We start from the raw sequence: 19,219 nt of genomic DNA on the forward strand, positions 1-19,219 counted from the left end.
CCTGGATCCGCGCCTGCCTTCTACACCTCGCGCGAATCAAACTCTAAACACGAAGTGTTGGGGCAAAAAGGACATCCTTTATAAAACATTTTAATTTTGTTTTATCATCCCCGCAAATTCGACCCTAAACACGTAATTTTCCTAGCGAAATAGATACCCTTTTTTCATTATTTTTGTGTTTTTGACACCCTTATCACGTTACGTACGTAACGTGCCCTATCGTGAAAAGGAGATCCTCTTTACGTGTTTTTTTGGTCGCGCATGGTATCCACTCGTCAACGTAAGTGCCCCCCCCCCCCCCGGGACAAAACCGTGGGAAATTGGCAGAAAATAAAACAAAAGAACCAGTGAGTACCGGTTAAACATTAGTTCATTCATTAGAGTATAAAGGTTGAACAAAAATATTTTTTCTTTGATTCTTGATATGAATGCTTAGTTCTAAGCTAGGGGGGCCCAAATGCGCGTGAGTAGTCACATTTTATCGACACAGGGAAGTATCACTCACACTAGTACGTACACTAACCTAGTACACCGTTCCGCGTTTGAACCTGGATTTCTAAGTAGTCGGCAAACAACGCTTCATTGCAGAAGTAATATTTGCCGAAACTCCTTCTCGCTACTCATTGGGGCTCTTTCCGGTAAGTAGCAATATAATCATAATTTTTGTATTGTAATTGGAAATCGAAATAAAATAGCAAATTCGCTTACCTCGGCCTGGAAAGTGACTTCGCATGTCTCTTCTACGGAAATACAAGGAAGCCCGTTGGTGGCGATAATAAATTTCACAACCTTGATTCAGCTCCTCGGTAATTTTATAACCGTGTCTAAATTCTTCGAATACGCAATTTTTATGATTACTTGACTAATTATGGGCACCAATAAATGGAATACCTTCATAAATATAATTGAATATTATTATTGGCGATGATAACACTTTTTTAAAATAATATAAAATGATGACTATTTAAAAAAATAGAAAGCACTATACGAACCTGGAACGAAACCAGCAGTACAAGCTATAACGCCACACGCTAGGCGTTGAGGCGTGCGCCTGTAATCCAAGCTGTTGGGAAGTTACAAATTGATGCAGAGGTTCGAGCCCTGGTCACGCCTTCCGGATAGTGACGTTAAAGGTCGGTCCAGACGTAAATAATCATATCTGATTGATACACGTCTGACAAAACTCAAAATACACACACACATGCACACCGAACGTCAACAATACGGTCTACCAAAGTCTATATAGGACGAAAAGATTGGTCACTCTACGGACTTCGCATAATGTTTTACGTCGTAAGGTAGTTTAGATGCCTATTCTTTCTCTTGTCATCTTTTTTATATGAATATAAATCGCGCGCCCTCTTTAAACAAAAATTGATGTAGTTCGACAAGCCGTGCAATGTCAAGAGCAAGAAAAGATGAGGAACAGAGGGGAATACAGTGCTCAAATAAGTCTCCGAATGGACTTCATATGGATCGGTTAGTGAAATGAAATAATTTTATGGGATAGTAATAGATGAGGCAATATCGATTCGGCTATTTGCATGGAAGTAGTTAATCTGGACTCCAGGAATCTCCAAATTCTGTGGAAGGATCAGCTCATAGAGTGAGTTACGTACATTCCACAGGCCTTGATTTTACTGTGCACGGCGGCAGTAAAGCAACCATGGTGATTGGGTGGGTAAGTATAAGGCTGTCGCCTAGAGTGATCATCACCACAATTAACTGGTATGCATCTTTAATTGCTTGACACCTGAATATTTTTCTTTAATTTCACCCTGACAAAAAGTTTAGTGTAAAAATAGCAGAGAAATAATAAAGAAATATTGCCCCAAGTTTGAGAAAAATCCATCAAAGAGCTATTCGTAGTCCTATTTCAATTATTCCATTTGGGACGTCATAATGCAAGCAGCTTTGCTTATCATCAAATGGTTTGTATTAATCTTCATCACATCAATAAAACATTTCACACCCGTTTCTAAAATGAAAACAAAAATAAGTCATCACGAATCATTAAAAAAGGAAGAAATTTGTTTTTTTTTTCATTTTAAATGACATGTGGGACAGCTGCTCGTTTATGGTATTACATATCCAAAAATACAAATTTTAATTTTAAAAACTTTCTTAATCTTTAATGGATTCTCCTTTTTTTAAGGGTGAACTTCCCATTTCGGAAAAAACACAAATTAACGAGTTTCGACAACAGGCTTACGAACTTCTTTAACGGCCTAAATTTACGTGTCATCACGTTGTGATGTTTGGATGGTTGTGGTTCAATACGTTTGTAAGTAGAAACGATACGTTAGCAAATGAACTACACGATATCAACTTGAATACGAAAAATACACTATTTATACTTCGGATGTCAAGTAAATTTGATGAATGTAGTTACATACGATTACAAAGGTAGGTGTTATATTGTAAAAAAAAAGAAATATCAAACTGTTGAGAAAAAAGATGTAATAAAAAAACTGCTATGTCCGCAGTAGATCAGTTAAGGAATGGGTTTGGTAAAATATATGTGGTATGGTAATTGTACCATAGATAACTTTTGTTTATTTCCAGATTATGAATTCGATTTTTTCATCAATTTGCAGAGGAAAATGACAATAACAGTTATTCAGTGCTGAAATGAATGGAAACCTACAACTATTCATTAGGGTTTACATGCGATTAATTCGTTTGGAAAAGACGTTTAGGATATTTGTATTATGACAAAAGTAGAGAAAAGGAAGTGTGTAATCTGAAAAGCAGAAAAAATAATCACTTTTTATACAAACAACTCACAACGCCTCTAACACAACAAGATGATGTCACGGCCTTAATGCCAGTGAAAAGCACAGAAAACCTGTAAACTATCAAAGCCGGATAATTCTTGGAGCTATTCTCAAGCAAAATACTCAGCTGGTAAGTGGTGAAACGCATGAAGCTTGCAATGCTGTCTTATGTACTATAGAAGCTTTCATATGGTTCTCTAATTTCCCTTTTGGTCTGGGTGGGTCATTCAATTGGCAGAAGTGGCTTGCAGAAAGCTCTAGGCAAGATGATTGAGCCATAGCTGTTTATTGTTATGATTTACTAAAGTCTGGTCCATGTCAATTAAATGCGGGGGAAATTACGACAGATTATGAAATGTATAATCCAGATAATGAAATATGATCACCACAATATAATCTAAAAACAAGTGATGCACTTATGATAATGATTAACAATCATAGTATGAGTGTAAAAATAAATGTATATATTATATATAAAAAATATGCGGTATAGGTGACTATGAATATTTCTTGAATATTTTTTAGATCAAAATATGTAATATCTGTGAATATTACTTTGACTATTTTCATATTGGACCATGATATTAACACTTAATATTATCATGTTTCACTTTAGGGGAACCAAACGATTACAATACCGGTGAAGATTATGTTGAAATGCTGAGTGAAACCGGAAAATGGAATGACCATAATGGTGAATATACAGCTGGATATATATGCAAGAGGAATAGTAAGTATCCTTTAAAATTATCGCGAAATCACATTCTTTGTATATCAACCTTTGTATAAAAAAGATTATCATCCTTTCTCTTTTCAAGTATTTCATTTTCTGAGTTAAAAAATCATAGATATAACGAAATTTGCCTTTAAAAGGAGCTTTTTATTTAGAAACTTCCATGGTGTAGTTTATTCTTAATTGTTGCGATGACAACAACCAAATATTGAATTGTTTCATAGACTACTGATAAAAACCGAATAAATTGTGTTTTTTCATGTTTTAATGATTTTCGGCTTTGTCTGACATATCTGATTAAAAATTTCCCCCTCATTTTCTCACTTTATTAGGTTTCGTTACGGATCAGTTTAAAGTGTTTCCAAACAGTCGTTTGGACGAAACATCCTCTACTCCAATCTCAAACGTTTGGCCAGAGGACTGTGCTATATTTTGTTATAGTGCTGGTCAAGACTGCAGATCTTTCAACTACTATCGAAAGAATCGTGAATGTACACTACTTGCTATTGATCAATACTCGGACAATGCAGATCTAGTGCCCGAGTTTGAAGATCCGTATGATTACTATGAACGAGGTATGCCACTAAAGTAAACACATTACTATTATGTCTTTATACATCTTACCGAATATATTTGTATTCATTTTCTGCTATATTTTTTTTCATATTTCATAATTATGCAGGCAAACGGTATCATTTTAATTGCATCATGTTTTTCGTCTCAATTAAATTACTTGTAATAGTCACAATACCTTCTTTCCAATACTTTAGACTTCAACGGTCCTGCAGTTCAAGTACCGACTACCATCGATCCTTCGTATGGGTGTAATAAGGTTGAGACTGGTTACCGCAGCTACTGTTATTCCTTGGTTACTTCCGTATCATCTTTCAATGGCATGCAGGATGTGTGTGCACTTAGAAGTGCTGACCTGGTATCTATCGCCGACGCCAGTGAAATGAACTTTGTTACAAGTCTAATGCAGACTGGTAAGAATAGTTCAATCCTATCGAAAGATTTAAAAGACATTTAAAGACGATTCACAGATTGGGGTCATAATTATGCTAGGGGTAACATGATAATGATGATCAGATGGTAGGGAATTCAAATAAAATTCAAAGAATTGGACCTGAATATTTCTTAAAGAATCAAATCAAAATTTATTACAAGTTAGGGAAGCACCGCATGGCTTAATGATTTACCAGAGATAGTAGTGAAAAGAACCTTCTTTTTTTCTCCGATTTATCCATTGAAGTAATACAATATTTCCGTTGAAGCAGATTAGGATTATCAACGAATAAACGAGGATTCTGATATAAACTTTGACAAAAAATGACACTACATCAATCAATACAAATTATGACAATAACCTTACTATTTCAAAATTTCATGTTTATTCCATTTATCAAAGAAAGTGAGTGGGTATTTTTATGGCTCCAAATGACTACGGGTATATCATTTTGATTATCTTCTGTGAATTATCTATCCTAGCTGTATACATGCATATTATATTCTTTATGTGTTTTATGCAATATCGACAAATTGAATTCACCAATGGAGCAATGCTATTTATCTAACAGGCAATACTGGGACTACAAGGATAAGTTCAGTGTGGTTAGGATTGAATGATATGGATCGTGAAGGTACTTATGCCTGGACTGACGGTAGTGAGATAACCTATACAAAATGGGCAGCTGGACAGCCTCAGAATACTGAAAATGATGACGACTGTATCGTCCATAATATTGATGTAAGTTCTACAACATCTTTTAATATTCCTTAACCCTAAAAGGACTAGGTTATTTGAGATGTATTGAAGACGGGTGGGGGGAATGATGCCCCCCTTCTGATCTCGGCCGCCTTTCGCGTTATCGCGCCGGAATTTGGCACGCACATGCTTTACCACATAAACTTCAAGCCAGCATTTAAAAAAGATTCTGAAAATAGTTTTTGTTAATTAATTACATATAAAATATGCAAATTCCTGAAAAACAATATCTGCATATTTAACACAACACACAAATTTATTTCAATTTTTCCCCTGAGGCCTATCTTACAGAGAGTTGCGATTGATTGAACCAAATCGCAACTATGGAAAGCCAGCAAAGTTAACATATAAAATGCATGTTTGTTCAAAAGATTTTCCAAGTATAAATATATGAGGAAAAATTCTGAAGAGATTTTTTTAAACTTAAATTATAAAGAACATGTGTTATGTAGTAGGAAACCATAAGCATTGTATCTAAATCCTGAAATCTGTTAATTCGTATACTGTTCTGTTCATATCCCTTTATCTCACTGTGACTGCATCGTCATAAGTTTAATAATTTAGATTTGTATTCCTATTCGCATGGTCTTATTTTTAGCTTTCACGGGTTAAAAGTAATTTAACTGCTCATTTATCTAGCTTTCATGTTGTTATTTACTTTTAAATTTCATTATAATAGAGTAAGAAAATTAAAATTAGGCATTGTAATGCATGCTATTATTAAGTGATATCACCAAAAAAGGATATATAATTATGTCTACAGATGGATGGATGGCTTGATAACGTTTGCACAGGAAATCAGCATTATGGCGTCTGCAAATCACCCAAAAGAACTTCTAATGTTGTACAACCAGAAAATGAAGGCTGCCCAATAGTAAGTTCAATGTTGAACACTAATGTACTGAATAGTTTGCTGCCCATTCCTTAGGCATCAAATCTATCTTGGATAATTTGATAATTATTTCATATCTGCCTGGGATGTACAGTACCAGTTTGGTTATTTGGAACATGGGGGATATAAGGAAGTAAATTTATTGTTCACCATTGTCATAATTAGTTCATAATGATGTTATAACAGCAAAGACCTTTTGATTTTAGTGGTGGTATGTTCGGTCAGGGCTAGTGTTGGTCAAAGCCAAGAAAACAAATGACATCTCATACAGGTTTTCTGTACGTTATTTCCTATGAGAGTTAAGGTTAAAATAAAGGGTTCTGAAAAGGCAGGCATTTTCTATAAATAGAAATGAAAATCAAACCAAAAATAATTTGGCTTGGGGTAGTACGTTGTAATTATATATCATAAAATGAATGTATAAATATAAATAAATACTATTTTCCTTTTTTTGAAGGGGTGGTTGAAATACATGTCTTCATGTTACGAGCTGGTAACTGATCAGAAGATTTGGATTGATGCGAAAGCAGACTGCTTGAATAAGAATGGTAGACTTGCTATCATCAATGACAAGTTAGTCTTTTCTTTTTAATTTATCAATTAATGCATGCATTGATGGTTGATTTTGACAAATAGTGGCAGTTTTTCCTGAACGACAATGTACCAAACTGCCATCATTAAGTCAAATATCATTTTTTACGACATCAAATGCACGTTTATGCATTTTGGTTTAATATTCCAACCTATAAAACATTAACAATCAAAGTTTCCAATAGTGGAATATTTGGAATGGTTGAATATAGATTCTAAACATTCCTGTCCATTTCAAGTCTCTGTAGGAATAAAAACGAATTCAAATCAAAATCGTACGTTATCATCGACTGCGACTTGGATCCATTTTGGGGTATATTCCGACTACAACTCCAGCAAAGCAGAGTGATGAGTTTGGTATTCTAATTTTTTTACTCAAAATCTAACTACTTTGAAATTTCGTATTTAATTCGAAATTCGACTTTTTTTTTTGGGGGGGAAGGGTCCTATTCGGATGGTGCACACCTTCCTTTCGTACACTCTTAAAACAAATCAGTCAAATTGACTAGACCAGTAGTCAGCTGGGATCAACTGATATGGCAATCACTGATATTCACATTTCTGACATATATTTTAGTCAGAAATAACTCTGTTCTAGTAAAATGTGACTAGAAAATAGTCAAATATGACTAAAATAACAGTTGCATCCAGCTGACCCTATTAACTAGTCATTTTTACTGATTTGTCTTTAGAGTGTATGTCTACCCTTTTCTTGTTTCCCAATGACACGTTAATATGATTTAAATATTTTTTTAATTTCAGATATGAACAGGCCTACTTAGCTTCATTGATGGGCGCTATCTATTTTTACACGTTTGACTACTGGATTGGATTAAGTGATACTGATATTCCGGGTACATACCTCTGGGTGGATGGTTCACATCCGACATTATCTGCTTGGGCACCGACTCAGCCAGGTAAGAGCTGCTCTGATATATGTGGGGTTTTCTGTAATATAACTGTCACCTTGACCTAATAGTGTCATTTACAGGCAGGAGAATAAACGTTTAGTACGGTACATTCAATCCGCTGCTACCGACATCCCTAAATTGTTTATCATAATAATTATAAAGCCTTGGCGAGATTAATGATTTAAGTTACGCATGTGTCTTCTACGATCTATTAATAGGCCGAAGGGATACTCATTGGGAATTTTTAGAAGACAATGTAGGTAACGCTTACAGAAAGGACCCGGGAGAGTTATTTTACATATTCTATCAAAACACATGTAATTTAACATGCAATATTACACAAAGGACAAAGACCTACAATTAGGTTTAAATGCTTCCACATGAAACATGTGGACAAGATCATAGTTCATAACTTGGCATTCACCAACATGTTACATCCTTTTACTTCAACGCTTCCTTTTTGTCTTGTCTACATGATTTACATGGTATGACCACACTGACCAACTGTACCTATGTGGGCTACGTTTTTTTAATATAATCTACTCATTTGATTTCATTTTGTTATCATTTCATTGAATTTCGAAACATAATATACGTTTTTTCTTGGTGCAATTAGTTGAATAATGGTCCTTGCATGTTATACTATATATTCACTTTCTCTGTTATATTGTATGCTTTTGATTGTGAAATCACATTGTTAGTCTTCGGACTTTTTTATGAGTATATATATGAAATATAGGTGCCTACTGTACAATACAATCTGAAAATTACTCATTTTCATTGATTCTGATTATTAGATCCTTATTTGGGTGACTGTGTGGCTTTAGTAAGCGCTGGAAATGGAGCTGGTAGCAATGTAGCTGGTTTATGGTTTGATGAAAGATGCTACAAAGAACATAACTACATTTGTGAGAGGCCGGTCGATGGCACAACAGATACTCCATATACCCAGGCTCCCGTCACCAATCCATCAAATATAGGATGTACAGATGATAACGCTATCGGTTACGGATCTAATTGTTTCATTGTAAGGCCTTGGTTGTGTTGTCTCGCCCACCAGGGATGAAGGCGAGACTAAGGGTTCCAAATGGCGTCTGTCCGTCACAAACATTATTACACATAACTTTGCAAGTCACTTTTCAACCAAACTTGGTATTAGGGGACCTGCATGTTATGGTGCACTCGCAGCAGGTCACATTGTAAAGTCAAAGGTCATTTTGAGTTCAACGTTAAAATGCAAGACTCTCTAATGACACTTAACTCCACAACCGTAAGTCACTTTTCATCCAAACTTGAGTTGTAGATGTACTTAGGAGACCTACATGCGGCGGTCACACGGTAAGGTCAAAGGTCAATTTGAGGTCAACGTTAAAATGCAAGATTCTCTAATGACACATAACCCCGCAACCGTAAGTCCCTTTTCATCCTAACTTGGGTTGTAAATAATCTTAGGAGTCTTGTGATTGTGCAGTCGGAGGTCACATGGTAAGGTCAAAGGTCATATTGAGGTCAACGTTAAAGTTTACGTGCAAGAATCTCTTACGACACATAACTCCGCAACCACAGGACACTTTTCACCCAAACTTGGGTTGTAGATGTACTTGCATGTTATGCTGCAGTCAGATGTTACATGGTAAGTTCAAAGGTCATTTTGAGGTTAATGTTAAAGTTCAAATGCAAGACTCTCTTATGACAAATTTGATTCCATCCTAGTTTTTTCTAAATGAACTTTTGATACACTTCTGTTGCGTGCCATCGCAAATCTCGAAATTTCTGGTTATTTCCACTAGTGGGCGAGACACAACATCGTTAATGCCTTTTTTATAAAGGCATACATGTTCATATAGTAAGATACGAGTGTCTTTCATGACCACCTGAATGCCTCACACCTGATCAGCTGAATGAATCAGGCCCTATTTCTCTTGGCAGAAGACTATTTCAAAAAGCTGATCATGAAGTCACACTATAATTGTGCATGACTTGATGAGCATCTAAATGTATTATGAAATAACCCAAAGTTCAAGCCCAATGCAGAATTTTTAAAGAATGGTTTACTAAAGCATAGTTGCATCCGCGTAATTAAATTTCAATTGTGGCCAAATTATACCTCGCACGAAAAATCATAATAACTAGTATATGTTTAGGTTTGATCTCAGTACAATGTGGTCAGTATAGAAACGGAAACCCGATCAGCTTTTCATATTTCAGTGGCTCGTGTAGCAATGGTAATTTTTTAGTTGTAAATATAGTCATGATTTTTCCTATCTTTGGCACGATTCTATAGGCCCACAGATATTTTTTTCCTCCACCAGCTGACATTGGGTTGTGTCCACATTCAGAATGATAGGAAACTGTGCTTAAATAATATTAAAGAAGGACGTGGCTGTTAGTTTTCAGGTTGTCATAAAATGTATGTTTTTTTTAAATGATTATTTGATACAATTACATATTTTTTTACCATTTAGCCATTTGAGAGAAACCCTATAGAGCAGATCAGTTGGGCTAGTGCCAGAACTTATTGTCGGGGAATGGGAGGTGACTTGGCCAGTTTCCAAAGCAAAGAGGAGGAAGCATACATTGTCAGCCATTACATCCCAATGTAAGACACTTTATGATACAATATTAGAAGAAGAAAAAGCTTTGCAGTTTAACATCAATTGACAGCCTTATTGTCCAGGAAGTCAGTATTTTCATACAATATATATATATATATACATATAAAGAAATGGATGAAGAGAACAATTGTGGGCGTAGGTTAGAAATCAAGGTTCCCCAGAGCTATTTCACCCTTTGGAAAAATTGGTGATGCCGAAAAAAAATGTCTCTGCCGGGAATCGAACCCGGGCCCCCAGCTTTGAATGACGGTTCCTTAACCACTAGACCACAGAGACGGGTTAGTTGCTAGGGCGACCTCGATTCGATTGACCGTAAGATTTTCGATACTATACCAATTATAATTTCCTTTGTCGGGTGAAGGGGTTTTGAACAATGACAATCCGCCATGCCTCAGCTGGATCAAAGCTATTGCTTTGACACAATACACGTATGGGAGAAAGTATACAAATGTGTGAAGTTATACATGTACAGCTTTGGCAACTCTTTTATTTAAATATTGTAAAGAAATGGATAAAGAGAACAATGGTAGGCAATTTTTCCAAAGGGTAGATAGCTCTGGGGAACCTTGATTTAAGCTACACCTACCATTGTTCTCTTCCATTCAATTATTCAATTCAGTATATATACACATATGTTATGTATATGCGCTCTTGTATCCTCCACATTTCGCAAAATGAAGGATGTTGTTCTTTTGTAGAAATCAATTTTATCGCAAAGTTATATGTCTGTCTGAATAAATATAATAGCACAAAGTATAAATGCGCCAACTATTACATTGATTCCGAGGCACACAATAATTATAATTTTCTAAACGAACATGCACTTGTTCATGTATCCCTGAAAAAAAAAACAATTTGTTTTACAATGTTGAATGTTTCAGACAATGTCGTAGACTAGACAAATTATCATTTATTCAAATCTTCATCCTGTGGATTATTGAGCTATTATCATTTCATCCATGCAATGCAGAGACCCAGAAACTGCTAAATATGGATTCTGGACAGGACTTAATGATCAGTCCCGAGAGTCAGGTAAGTAACTTTCTAAAGTTCCCTCTAATGAGGATCTCAACATTTTTTTTTTCATGTACGTGCGTCTTTCCCGTTCTTGTCCTTGCGGTAATATTGTCTTTTGGGCAATTTCTACCCTGACACTATACACAACGCACCAGTTCCTTTTAATATCTAAATCGAATCACAATGGACACCTGAGAGGTTTCTGTCGAAAATTTGTGGACCGGGACAACAGGTCGTCCGAAGAATCAGACTGGACTAAAAATTGCAAATAAAAATTATTTGGTTTGTCCAGGACGACACTGCTGTTGTGATTCTCCGATATTCTAATACGATATGGGGTCGTGGTACAAAGGTCATGGAGGTCATTGTGAAAGGTAGGAAGGCATAATTTTTTAAATATTTTTTATACATCTTTCCTTCAATATATTCATGCTTTCCTATACAGGAATTATTTGATTTGATTTTGATTTTATTGATTTCCGTTTCACAACATAAGAATGATAAATATAACATGATAAGGTCGAAAATACTGCAAAACATAATAGATATATATAACATAATCTTAGACTTAAGGAACATGATTTAACAAATGAAAAAGAACCTAATATGACATTTGTATTTGAAAGTAAAACGGAGGGTCTTGCCGAAAAAAGCCAAGCTTGTACAAAAGGCAAGACCCTAAATAATCTTAGTTTCATTACACACAAAAAACACTTATTATTTATTAATTATTATTTTGTTGTTGGAAATTTATAGCAATATATTTTGTTTCTTTATAATTAATTAATGATTAAAACTTCTGGGTTTTGTTGATGTAATTAATACTTTGACTTTTGAAAATAAAAAAATGATATTTTAGGTTTCCAGTGGAGTGACGGATCACCTTTAGTGTATCTTAATTGGGAAAGCGGTGAACCTAATGATTACTCTGGTAGCGAGGATTGTGGTGAAATGTATTTCTCTGGACGAGGATGGAACGATCTTTCATGCTCGGCTACACGGAGCTTTCTCTGTAAAGTACCAAAACGTAAGCATACAATTGTAGAAATACCAAATGAAGATATATTGGCAACTGAAAAAGCTATCTCGAAGTTATACCAGAAGTTAAAATGTTAACAGTTTATTTTACCTTAATTTTCATGGTTTATTTCACATTAATTTTTCAGAAAATAACCAACGAAATATTCGATGTCTTGTTACATGAATAGAAATTAATAATGAAGATTTATATAAGTTTGATATATTAGTGCTGTCATACTGTATGCTTTAATGAAGTGGGGGGGGGGGGCGGGGTGTGAAACAAATCGTTTTCATATTTGATACTATTTGAGATTGTTTCAGTATAAGTTTTGTCAGTAACGAATTATATAACTAACTCATAATGTTTTTATAATCGCACTTAAGTTTAAAAAAAAACTTCTATATTGAGTTTGTAATTTAAATTTCTACTGTTTTGTTTTGTGTTCAATTTTCATATTAATATTGATCTTTGATCTTTCTAACTTTTGCGCTTCAAATATCTTTTCATGTTGATACTTAAATTATTGAAAAAAAGAATGTGACTAACCTTTCATTGTGCTATGACAGATTTAGTGATTAAGTTTGGATCAATACTTGAACTTTGAATGAAGTTGTATTGTGAAGCTGTGAGACTGTTGAACATACTCACTCTGTCAAGAATGGGGGCGCGTATGTTTGTGCTTCATTTCTCATTATTTATTAGAACATATATTTTTTTAAATTTTTACTATGATTTTAATTCATTTCAATCTACTCTCCAGAGATTAAAGCACCCACTACTATTCCACCGAGTAAGTTTGTTTTTATTCCTATTTCTAAATGTACTTTTTGTCATTCATTTTGTTTTGTTACACCAATCCCAAAATGAAAATACTGTACTGATAATATTTACAAGTGGAATGCGGAATTATTGTTGAAAATGCAATAGTCATTGTATATGTTTTTCATCTTGCGATCATTTGTGGAACAAGATACTTAAAGGTCAAATCCACCTCAGAAAAATGTTGATTTGAATCAATATAAAAAAAAATCAGACAAGCACAATGCTGAAAATCTGATAAAAATCGGATGTAAAATAAGAAAGTTATGACATTTCAAAGTTTCGCCTTTTTAACAAAATAGTTATATGAACGAGCCAGTTACATCCAGGTGAGAGAGTCGATGACGTCACTCACTCACAATATCTTTTGTCTTTTATTGTTTGAATTATACTATATTTCAATTTTTACAAATTTGACGATTAGGACCTCCTTGCCTGAAGCACAAAATGTTAAAATAATCATGAATTCCACGTGCTCAGGGAGGAATTAAACTTCATTTCACATAAATATGACGAGAAAATAAAAATATTTTATACTCCATATAATAAAATACAAAAGAAATAGTGAGTGATGTCATCAGTTCATCATTTTCATACTGACCGAAATATGCATATAACTGTTTTGTGAAATGAAGCGAAACTTTAAAATGCCATATATTTTACATCCGATTTTGATGAAACTTTCAGTGCTATGTTTGTTGATTTTTTCTCTTATTCAAATCAAGATTTTGTTGGGGTGGACTTGTCCTTTAATAAGAGCTCATTGATTCATCAATATCTTCATCATTTGAGGCATCAATAGTATTTTGCAATGCAATTGTTAATTTTTGTCAGTTCGAGAGTGTTTGACGGCATCAGGTTGGCAGTATTTCGAACCTTATTGCTATTACTTCAGTGACGTTGCTGGATCGAATGATAGATTAAGCTGGACCCAAGCAGAAGACTTCTGCAATCAAAAGGGAGGTCATCTAGCATCAATCATGAGCAGTGCTGAAAACGCAGCTTTGATGGAAATGGTGTGTATGTCAACCAAATGAATTTAACTTATTAAATAAGAATACATAATCTCAGATTGTAATCAATTCACAAAATAAGAAGTAGAATTCAGGCTTGAAAATTGTTGGTGTATAAGGTATCAGTAATCTCCTGGAATCAGGTAGCAGAGCGCAGTCATTACACATAGACAAGCTCTAGAATACATCTTATAGGCACTAAATATCAATTGAAACTAATATCTCAATATACCTGGAGAATAATGTGCCCCCGATTGGATCGCATAATGGAGGATTTTGGAATTTTTTTAATTTGTTGTGTGATCATTTTGTTGCAAATTAAGATATTGGTAAGAAATCTGTTATGTTTGTGATTTTATGCATTGGAAACTATTTTAATCAACAAAAGAACAACAACTTATTTTTTAATCCAAGTTGTTGAAAAATTATTATTTTTTTAATATTTCAAATACCATTTATCTTTTGTAGGCTCCAACCATTGGAATAAATTACTGGATTGGTATTCATCAAGAGGTTGCTGCTGGAAGTTTTAGGTATAAATTTTAACCTCATGTATATATCTCTTTAATCCAAATCCGCGAATAGTCTTGTTGATAATAAGCCATATTTTTGAATCATTCTTTTTCAAATTCCAATGATTGATTTTCAACGTATTATCTGTTTTTTATATTGCTTATAATACAATAGAATTTGAAACGATATATGCTCTCATTGAAGAAAAGTTTCATATAGTAATTTTTTTAAGTACCAGTTGACATATGTGGATTTTTCCACTCATAAACAGATCTAATAATATTACTTAAAATTTGTGCCATCGAAAAATTACAATCACTGTGGAAAATAAGGAAAGTATGTTTATTTCATACAAGATGTTGCTGGCATGAATTTAACAAGCTCTATTCAAATCAGATTAAGTTTCCAGATGACCAAACCATTAGAAATATAAGGCTTTGGAACCGCTGCAGAAATAATCAAGAAAAAAAAAGAATCAAGCTTAATTCCAAAATAATATGCGCTCCTGATTCGTTGAGAATCAAGCAGCGTTTGATTCTTGCGAATGATTGCGATTCTTTTTCCAACCATGGACCTGTTACATGTTCCAACGGACTTATGCTGTTTTCATTCATTAGATGATTTCATAACCACATTGTAATAAATGATTTATTGCTAGTCCACTTTTAAGAAACCTAACTTCCCATAAACAAAACTATTATGGAACAATAGATAACTTGTACATTTAAAAATGATATAGTTAATGTTTTTTTTATGTTAGATGGTCAGACGGCTCTCCATACACGTACGAGAACTGGGATAGAGGAGAACCAAATAATCACAATGGAGAAGAACTATGCGGAGAAATTTACCGTTATAATGGTAAGAGTGAAAATTTATTGTAAAATATCTTTGTTTGATTTTTTAATTTTAAACGCTGTTGAGGTAATTATCGAAATGGACAGAAAATCTACAATACAATTGATAAGGAAAACGATGTGTATTATTGATAATTGATGTGGCAATCCCTTTAGCAGCTCATAGGCCTACAGGAAACTATACTGGAATAAAACAAGAATATGAAGTATAAGCTGAATAGTGACGCACGCTTAAGGGATTAAAGCAGGGGAAAAGGAATGTCTATGTCTTTGGAGGTGTTTCACAAAGTTTTTAGTGTGACGTTTCCAATTAATGTGGTACCTCATTGGTCAGATCATGCGCGCATTGCCACATAAGCTTGATTTTCTGTCAGACAAATCTACTGTAATGATCGTGAAAGACCAACCCCATCTCATTACATTATTTTGACACCTAAATTGTATTCACATTATCTAAATTTATCTATTGCTTTAATACCAATTTGACCAGGTCTTCAACAAAATGGCGTATGGAATGATGCAGCATGTGGAGTGAATACCCCATTCATTTGTAAGAAGATGGAAGAGTCGGTTAACCCAATCACTCGTGCACCAACCGAAGCACCTGTAGGAGGCTGTAGTGATGGGTATTTCAAATACTTCAATAGGTTAGTAACATGGAGATTGGGAATTCTTTTGATAGGTAGGGATCCCTCATCATGACTTAATTATTAAATCAAGCATTCTTCAATAAAATCGTATATCAGTATTCCCATATTGTGAATGATAGTGGTGATAATAACCAAAGTAATGATAATAGTGATAACTATTATAAATATTATTATTTTCATCAATATTATTATTATTATCATAATTTTCATTAGCATTGTTATTATATTGTTATATCATATCATTATGATAAAAATATTACAATCATAATTATATTGGCAATAGTAATGACTACTCAGGGGCCGCGGAACGGTTTTCAAAGGGGGGGGGGGCTGACCATGCTAAAAATCACAATTATCTGGTCATTTTTACGTTTTTGTACACGGTTTTGGAAAAAAGTGGGGGCTGAAGCCCCCCCCCCCCGGTTCCGCAGCCCCTGCTACATTGATAAAAATGATATCAAAAATTATAGGATATTCATTCAAGTGAAGAAAATGGTAGTATTATGTGAATATGGTGATAAGAAAATTAGAGCTTCTAAAACACCGTATGTTGAGTTTTCCCAGAAATTATTGCAATTGTTTTCATATATCATTAGAGGAGAGTAATTCAGTGATAATGATTGGCAGTGGATTCATTAATTTTCAAAATCACAATTAACGCATCTCAGATGTTATAGAATGGGAGGATATGAAGAGACTGATCGATATAGCTGGGAGGATTCTAGATCTGTATGTCAAGGAGAGGGAGGTAATCTAGTTGGTATCCATAGCCAACCAGTCCAGTGTAAGTAAACCTATCTTTCAGTTGGTATCCATAGCGAGCCAGTCCAATGTCAGAAAACCTATATTTCAGTTGGTATCCATAGCGAGCCAGTCCAATATCAGAAAACCTATATTTCAGTTGGTATCCATAGCCAGCCAGTCCAATGTCAGTAAACCAATCTTTCAGTTGGTATCCATAGCCAACCAGTCCAATGTCAGTAAACCTATCTTTCAGCTGCAATTACATATCATAGTAAGCCTCGCGTCTTTTGACGAACATGTCCCTCTGTGAAACATACCTTTGATAAGCCCCGTTTCCATCTTATTACAGTGTGATAACTTTTAATCTTTTAATGAATACATTTCACACTAAAACCGAATGGCAAATTGAAAGTGGCTGACAAACGCGCGGTCGCCCAGAAACGCTCAGACCGGACCCGATATCACTAACGCGCGTGAACGCCATTACTCGAGCAACATATGGAATCTATGTCATAGCTGTCAAGCCCAGAAACCATAACTCTCGAGGTCGTCATACATTACTCTAGGCCTACTCTCAATCTTCCAATTTCTCGCCTATCAATTTCACTTCTTCCGAAGAAGTAAACTTGAAAGGCGAGAAATTGGAAGATTGAGAGTAGGTCATCTAGTAATATTTCTTGAAAATGATTATTTACTAATGAATATTTCCTGGAATTTGATATTCATCATTTCCTAGTTATGGTCATATTTTCCCCAGAAAATATGTAAAGGAAAAAGAAGATTTTGAAGGATTCATCCATAAGTGCTTCCCAGCCATACAAAACATGCAAAAGGAAACACATAAATCGAGTAATGTTTTAAACTTTAATGATTTTCAGAAAAGTTTTAAATTGTTAGACAATTAAGCTTGTCATATTTCTTTTTCCTCCAGTTACAAAATATGAAATTTATTGCCCATGCACAGATAATCAGGGACTATCTCCAATGCTGATGTCAGAAATGATTTGCATAGAATGGGGATTTAATTACTTATCGACGTTTCCAAGTTTGAACAGTATGACATTTTGAAGACATTCATTATAATTTATTTTGTCTCTGTTTTTACGCTTCTTCTGCTTAATACACTCCTTGTTCTGACACGAAATACTTGAAACTTATGATGATTGTGCTCTCTCGCGTCGTCCATGTATGTACATATACATAAATAAATGTTTCTGAAAGGATCGATATTGCATGAAAAATGTTATTTCTGGTATTTTGAGTCAATATAAGCGCAATACGTAGTTTAATTGATTAGACATGAAAACCATTTCATAGGTTCTCATAACTTACTAGTATAGTCTTTCGTAGTGAATTCTTTAATTCTCAAGAAATGGAATTTTTAATGCTCTTAGAAACGCAACTTTTATACTCCATTTTTATACAAAGTCCTTACGTGGGGGTCCCACAACCCCTCCCGCTCGATCGCTTCGGTATCTCACGCTGTCAAAAATATTGTAAGTGTTCCGGCGCGCCTGGTATCCATATCCATATCTTTCAGTTGGTATCCACAGCTAACCAGTCTATTGTCGTCTGATTCTCGGTGACGAAACGTTATTGCAGTTGTTTTATTTCCAGAAAGCTATCAATGAATAGATGTGCTAAACAACCTCTTAATTTGAGGTACTGTTAAGTATAAGTACCACAATTATTTGCTATCCATAGTTACACCACTGATTTTGATCCTGATTTAAAAATCCTACAAGAGTTCAGTGCATGGGCCTTAAACTCTGTCTTTTGTCTTTTTTGATAGTTTTTCTTGTGGATAATTTATGTGAGCAGTAATTATTTTCATGTGATAATTTATGTTTTCCATAAAAACATCGTTATGTGTTTCACAAACCTTTCATTTATTTTCCAGTGATGCATTACTTGAAAATATAAAATCAAACTTCATTTCCTTCATTGTTAAAATTGCCAAGCATGTACACATATATGCTGAGGGGTTTCTGATATTGTAATGGAAAACTAGCCCCTACCTGGCCTGTAGACTAATCACTGATGTTGATATATTTTTTTAGCTCTGCTAGCATCAATGCTATTGGATATAGAGGGTGACGTATGGATCGGATTTTCTGATGAAGGATCGAATGGTCAATATCACTGGACGGATGGTAAACCCGCAGTTTATGTTAACTGGTTTCCGGGTGAACCAACCGGACACATTTCTCTACCCGGTGCAGTGAGTACTGAAAGATTAAAAGAATGTTAATAATATCGAAGATAAATTTGTAACAATTTACCCAGACTCCCTTTTAAGTG

At 34.6% G+C, this 19,219-nt stretch overlaps 1 protein-coding gene across 2 annotated transcripts in view; it reads left to right on the plus strand.

The window, feature by feature from the left end:
• LOC121410332 (macrophage mannose receptor 1-like) overlaps positions 1–19,219 on the plus strand; it is a 70,556-nt gene that overhangs the window by 44,200 nt on the left and 7,137 nt on the right. For both annotated transcript variants that reach the window (XM_041602348.1, XM_041602347.1), the window contains 18 exons: positions 3,394–3,507; positions 3,843–4,085; positions 4,281–4,496; positions 5,088–5,257; positions 6,039–6,149; positions 6,625–6,740; positions 7,521–7,675; positions 8,467–8,696; positions 10,135–10,268; positions 11,255–11,316; positions 12,161–12,328; positions 13,083–13,112; positions 13,976–14,157; positions 14,623–14,687; positions 15,428–15,528; positions 16,015–16,171; positions 16,843–16,958; positions 18,979–19,139. In XM_041602348.1, the coding sequence (XP_041458282.1) occupies positions 3,394–3,507; positions 3,843–4,085; positions 4,281–4,496; positions 5,088–5,257; positions 6,039–6,149; positions 6,625–6,740; positions 7,521–7,675; positions 8,467–8,696; positions 10,135–10,268; positions 11,255–11,316; positions 12,161–12,328; positions 13,083–13,112; positions 13,976–14,157; positions 14,623–14,687; positions 15,428–15,528; positions 16,015–16,171; positions 16,843–16,958; positions 18,979–19,139 (2,531 nt within the window). The remainder of the gene's footprint in view (positions 1–3,393; positions 3,508–3,842; positions 4,086–4,280; positions 4,497–5,087; positions 5,258–6,038; positions 6,150–6,624; positions 6,741–7,520; positions 7,676–8,466; positions 8,697–10,134; positions 10,269–11,254; positions 11,317–12,160; positions 12,329–13,082; positions 13,113–13,975; positions 14,158–14,622; positions 14,688–15,427; positions 15,529–16,014; positions 16,172–16,842; positions 16,959–18,978; positions 19,140–19,219) is intronic.

Source organism: Lytechinus variegatus, chromosome 3 (assembly GCF_018143015.1).
Source record: "Lytechinus variegatus isolate NC3 chromosome 3, Lvar_3.0, whole genome shotgun sequence".
NCBI classification, from domain to species: Eukaryota; Metazoa; Echinodermata; class Echinoidea; order Temnopleuroida; family Toxopneustidae; genus Lytechinus; species Lytechinus variegatus.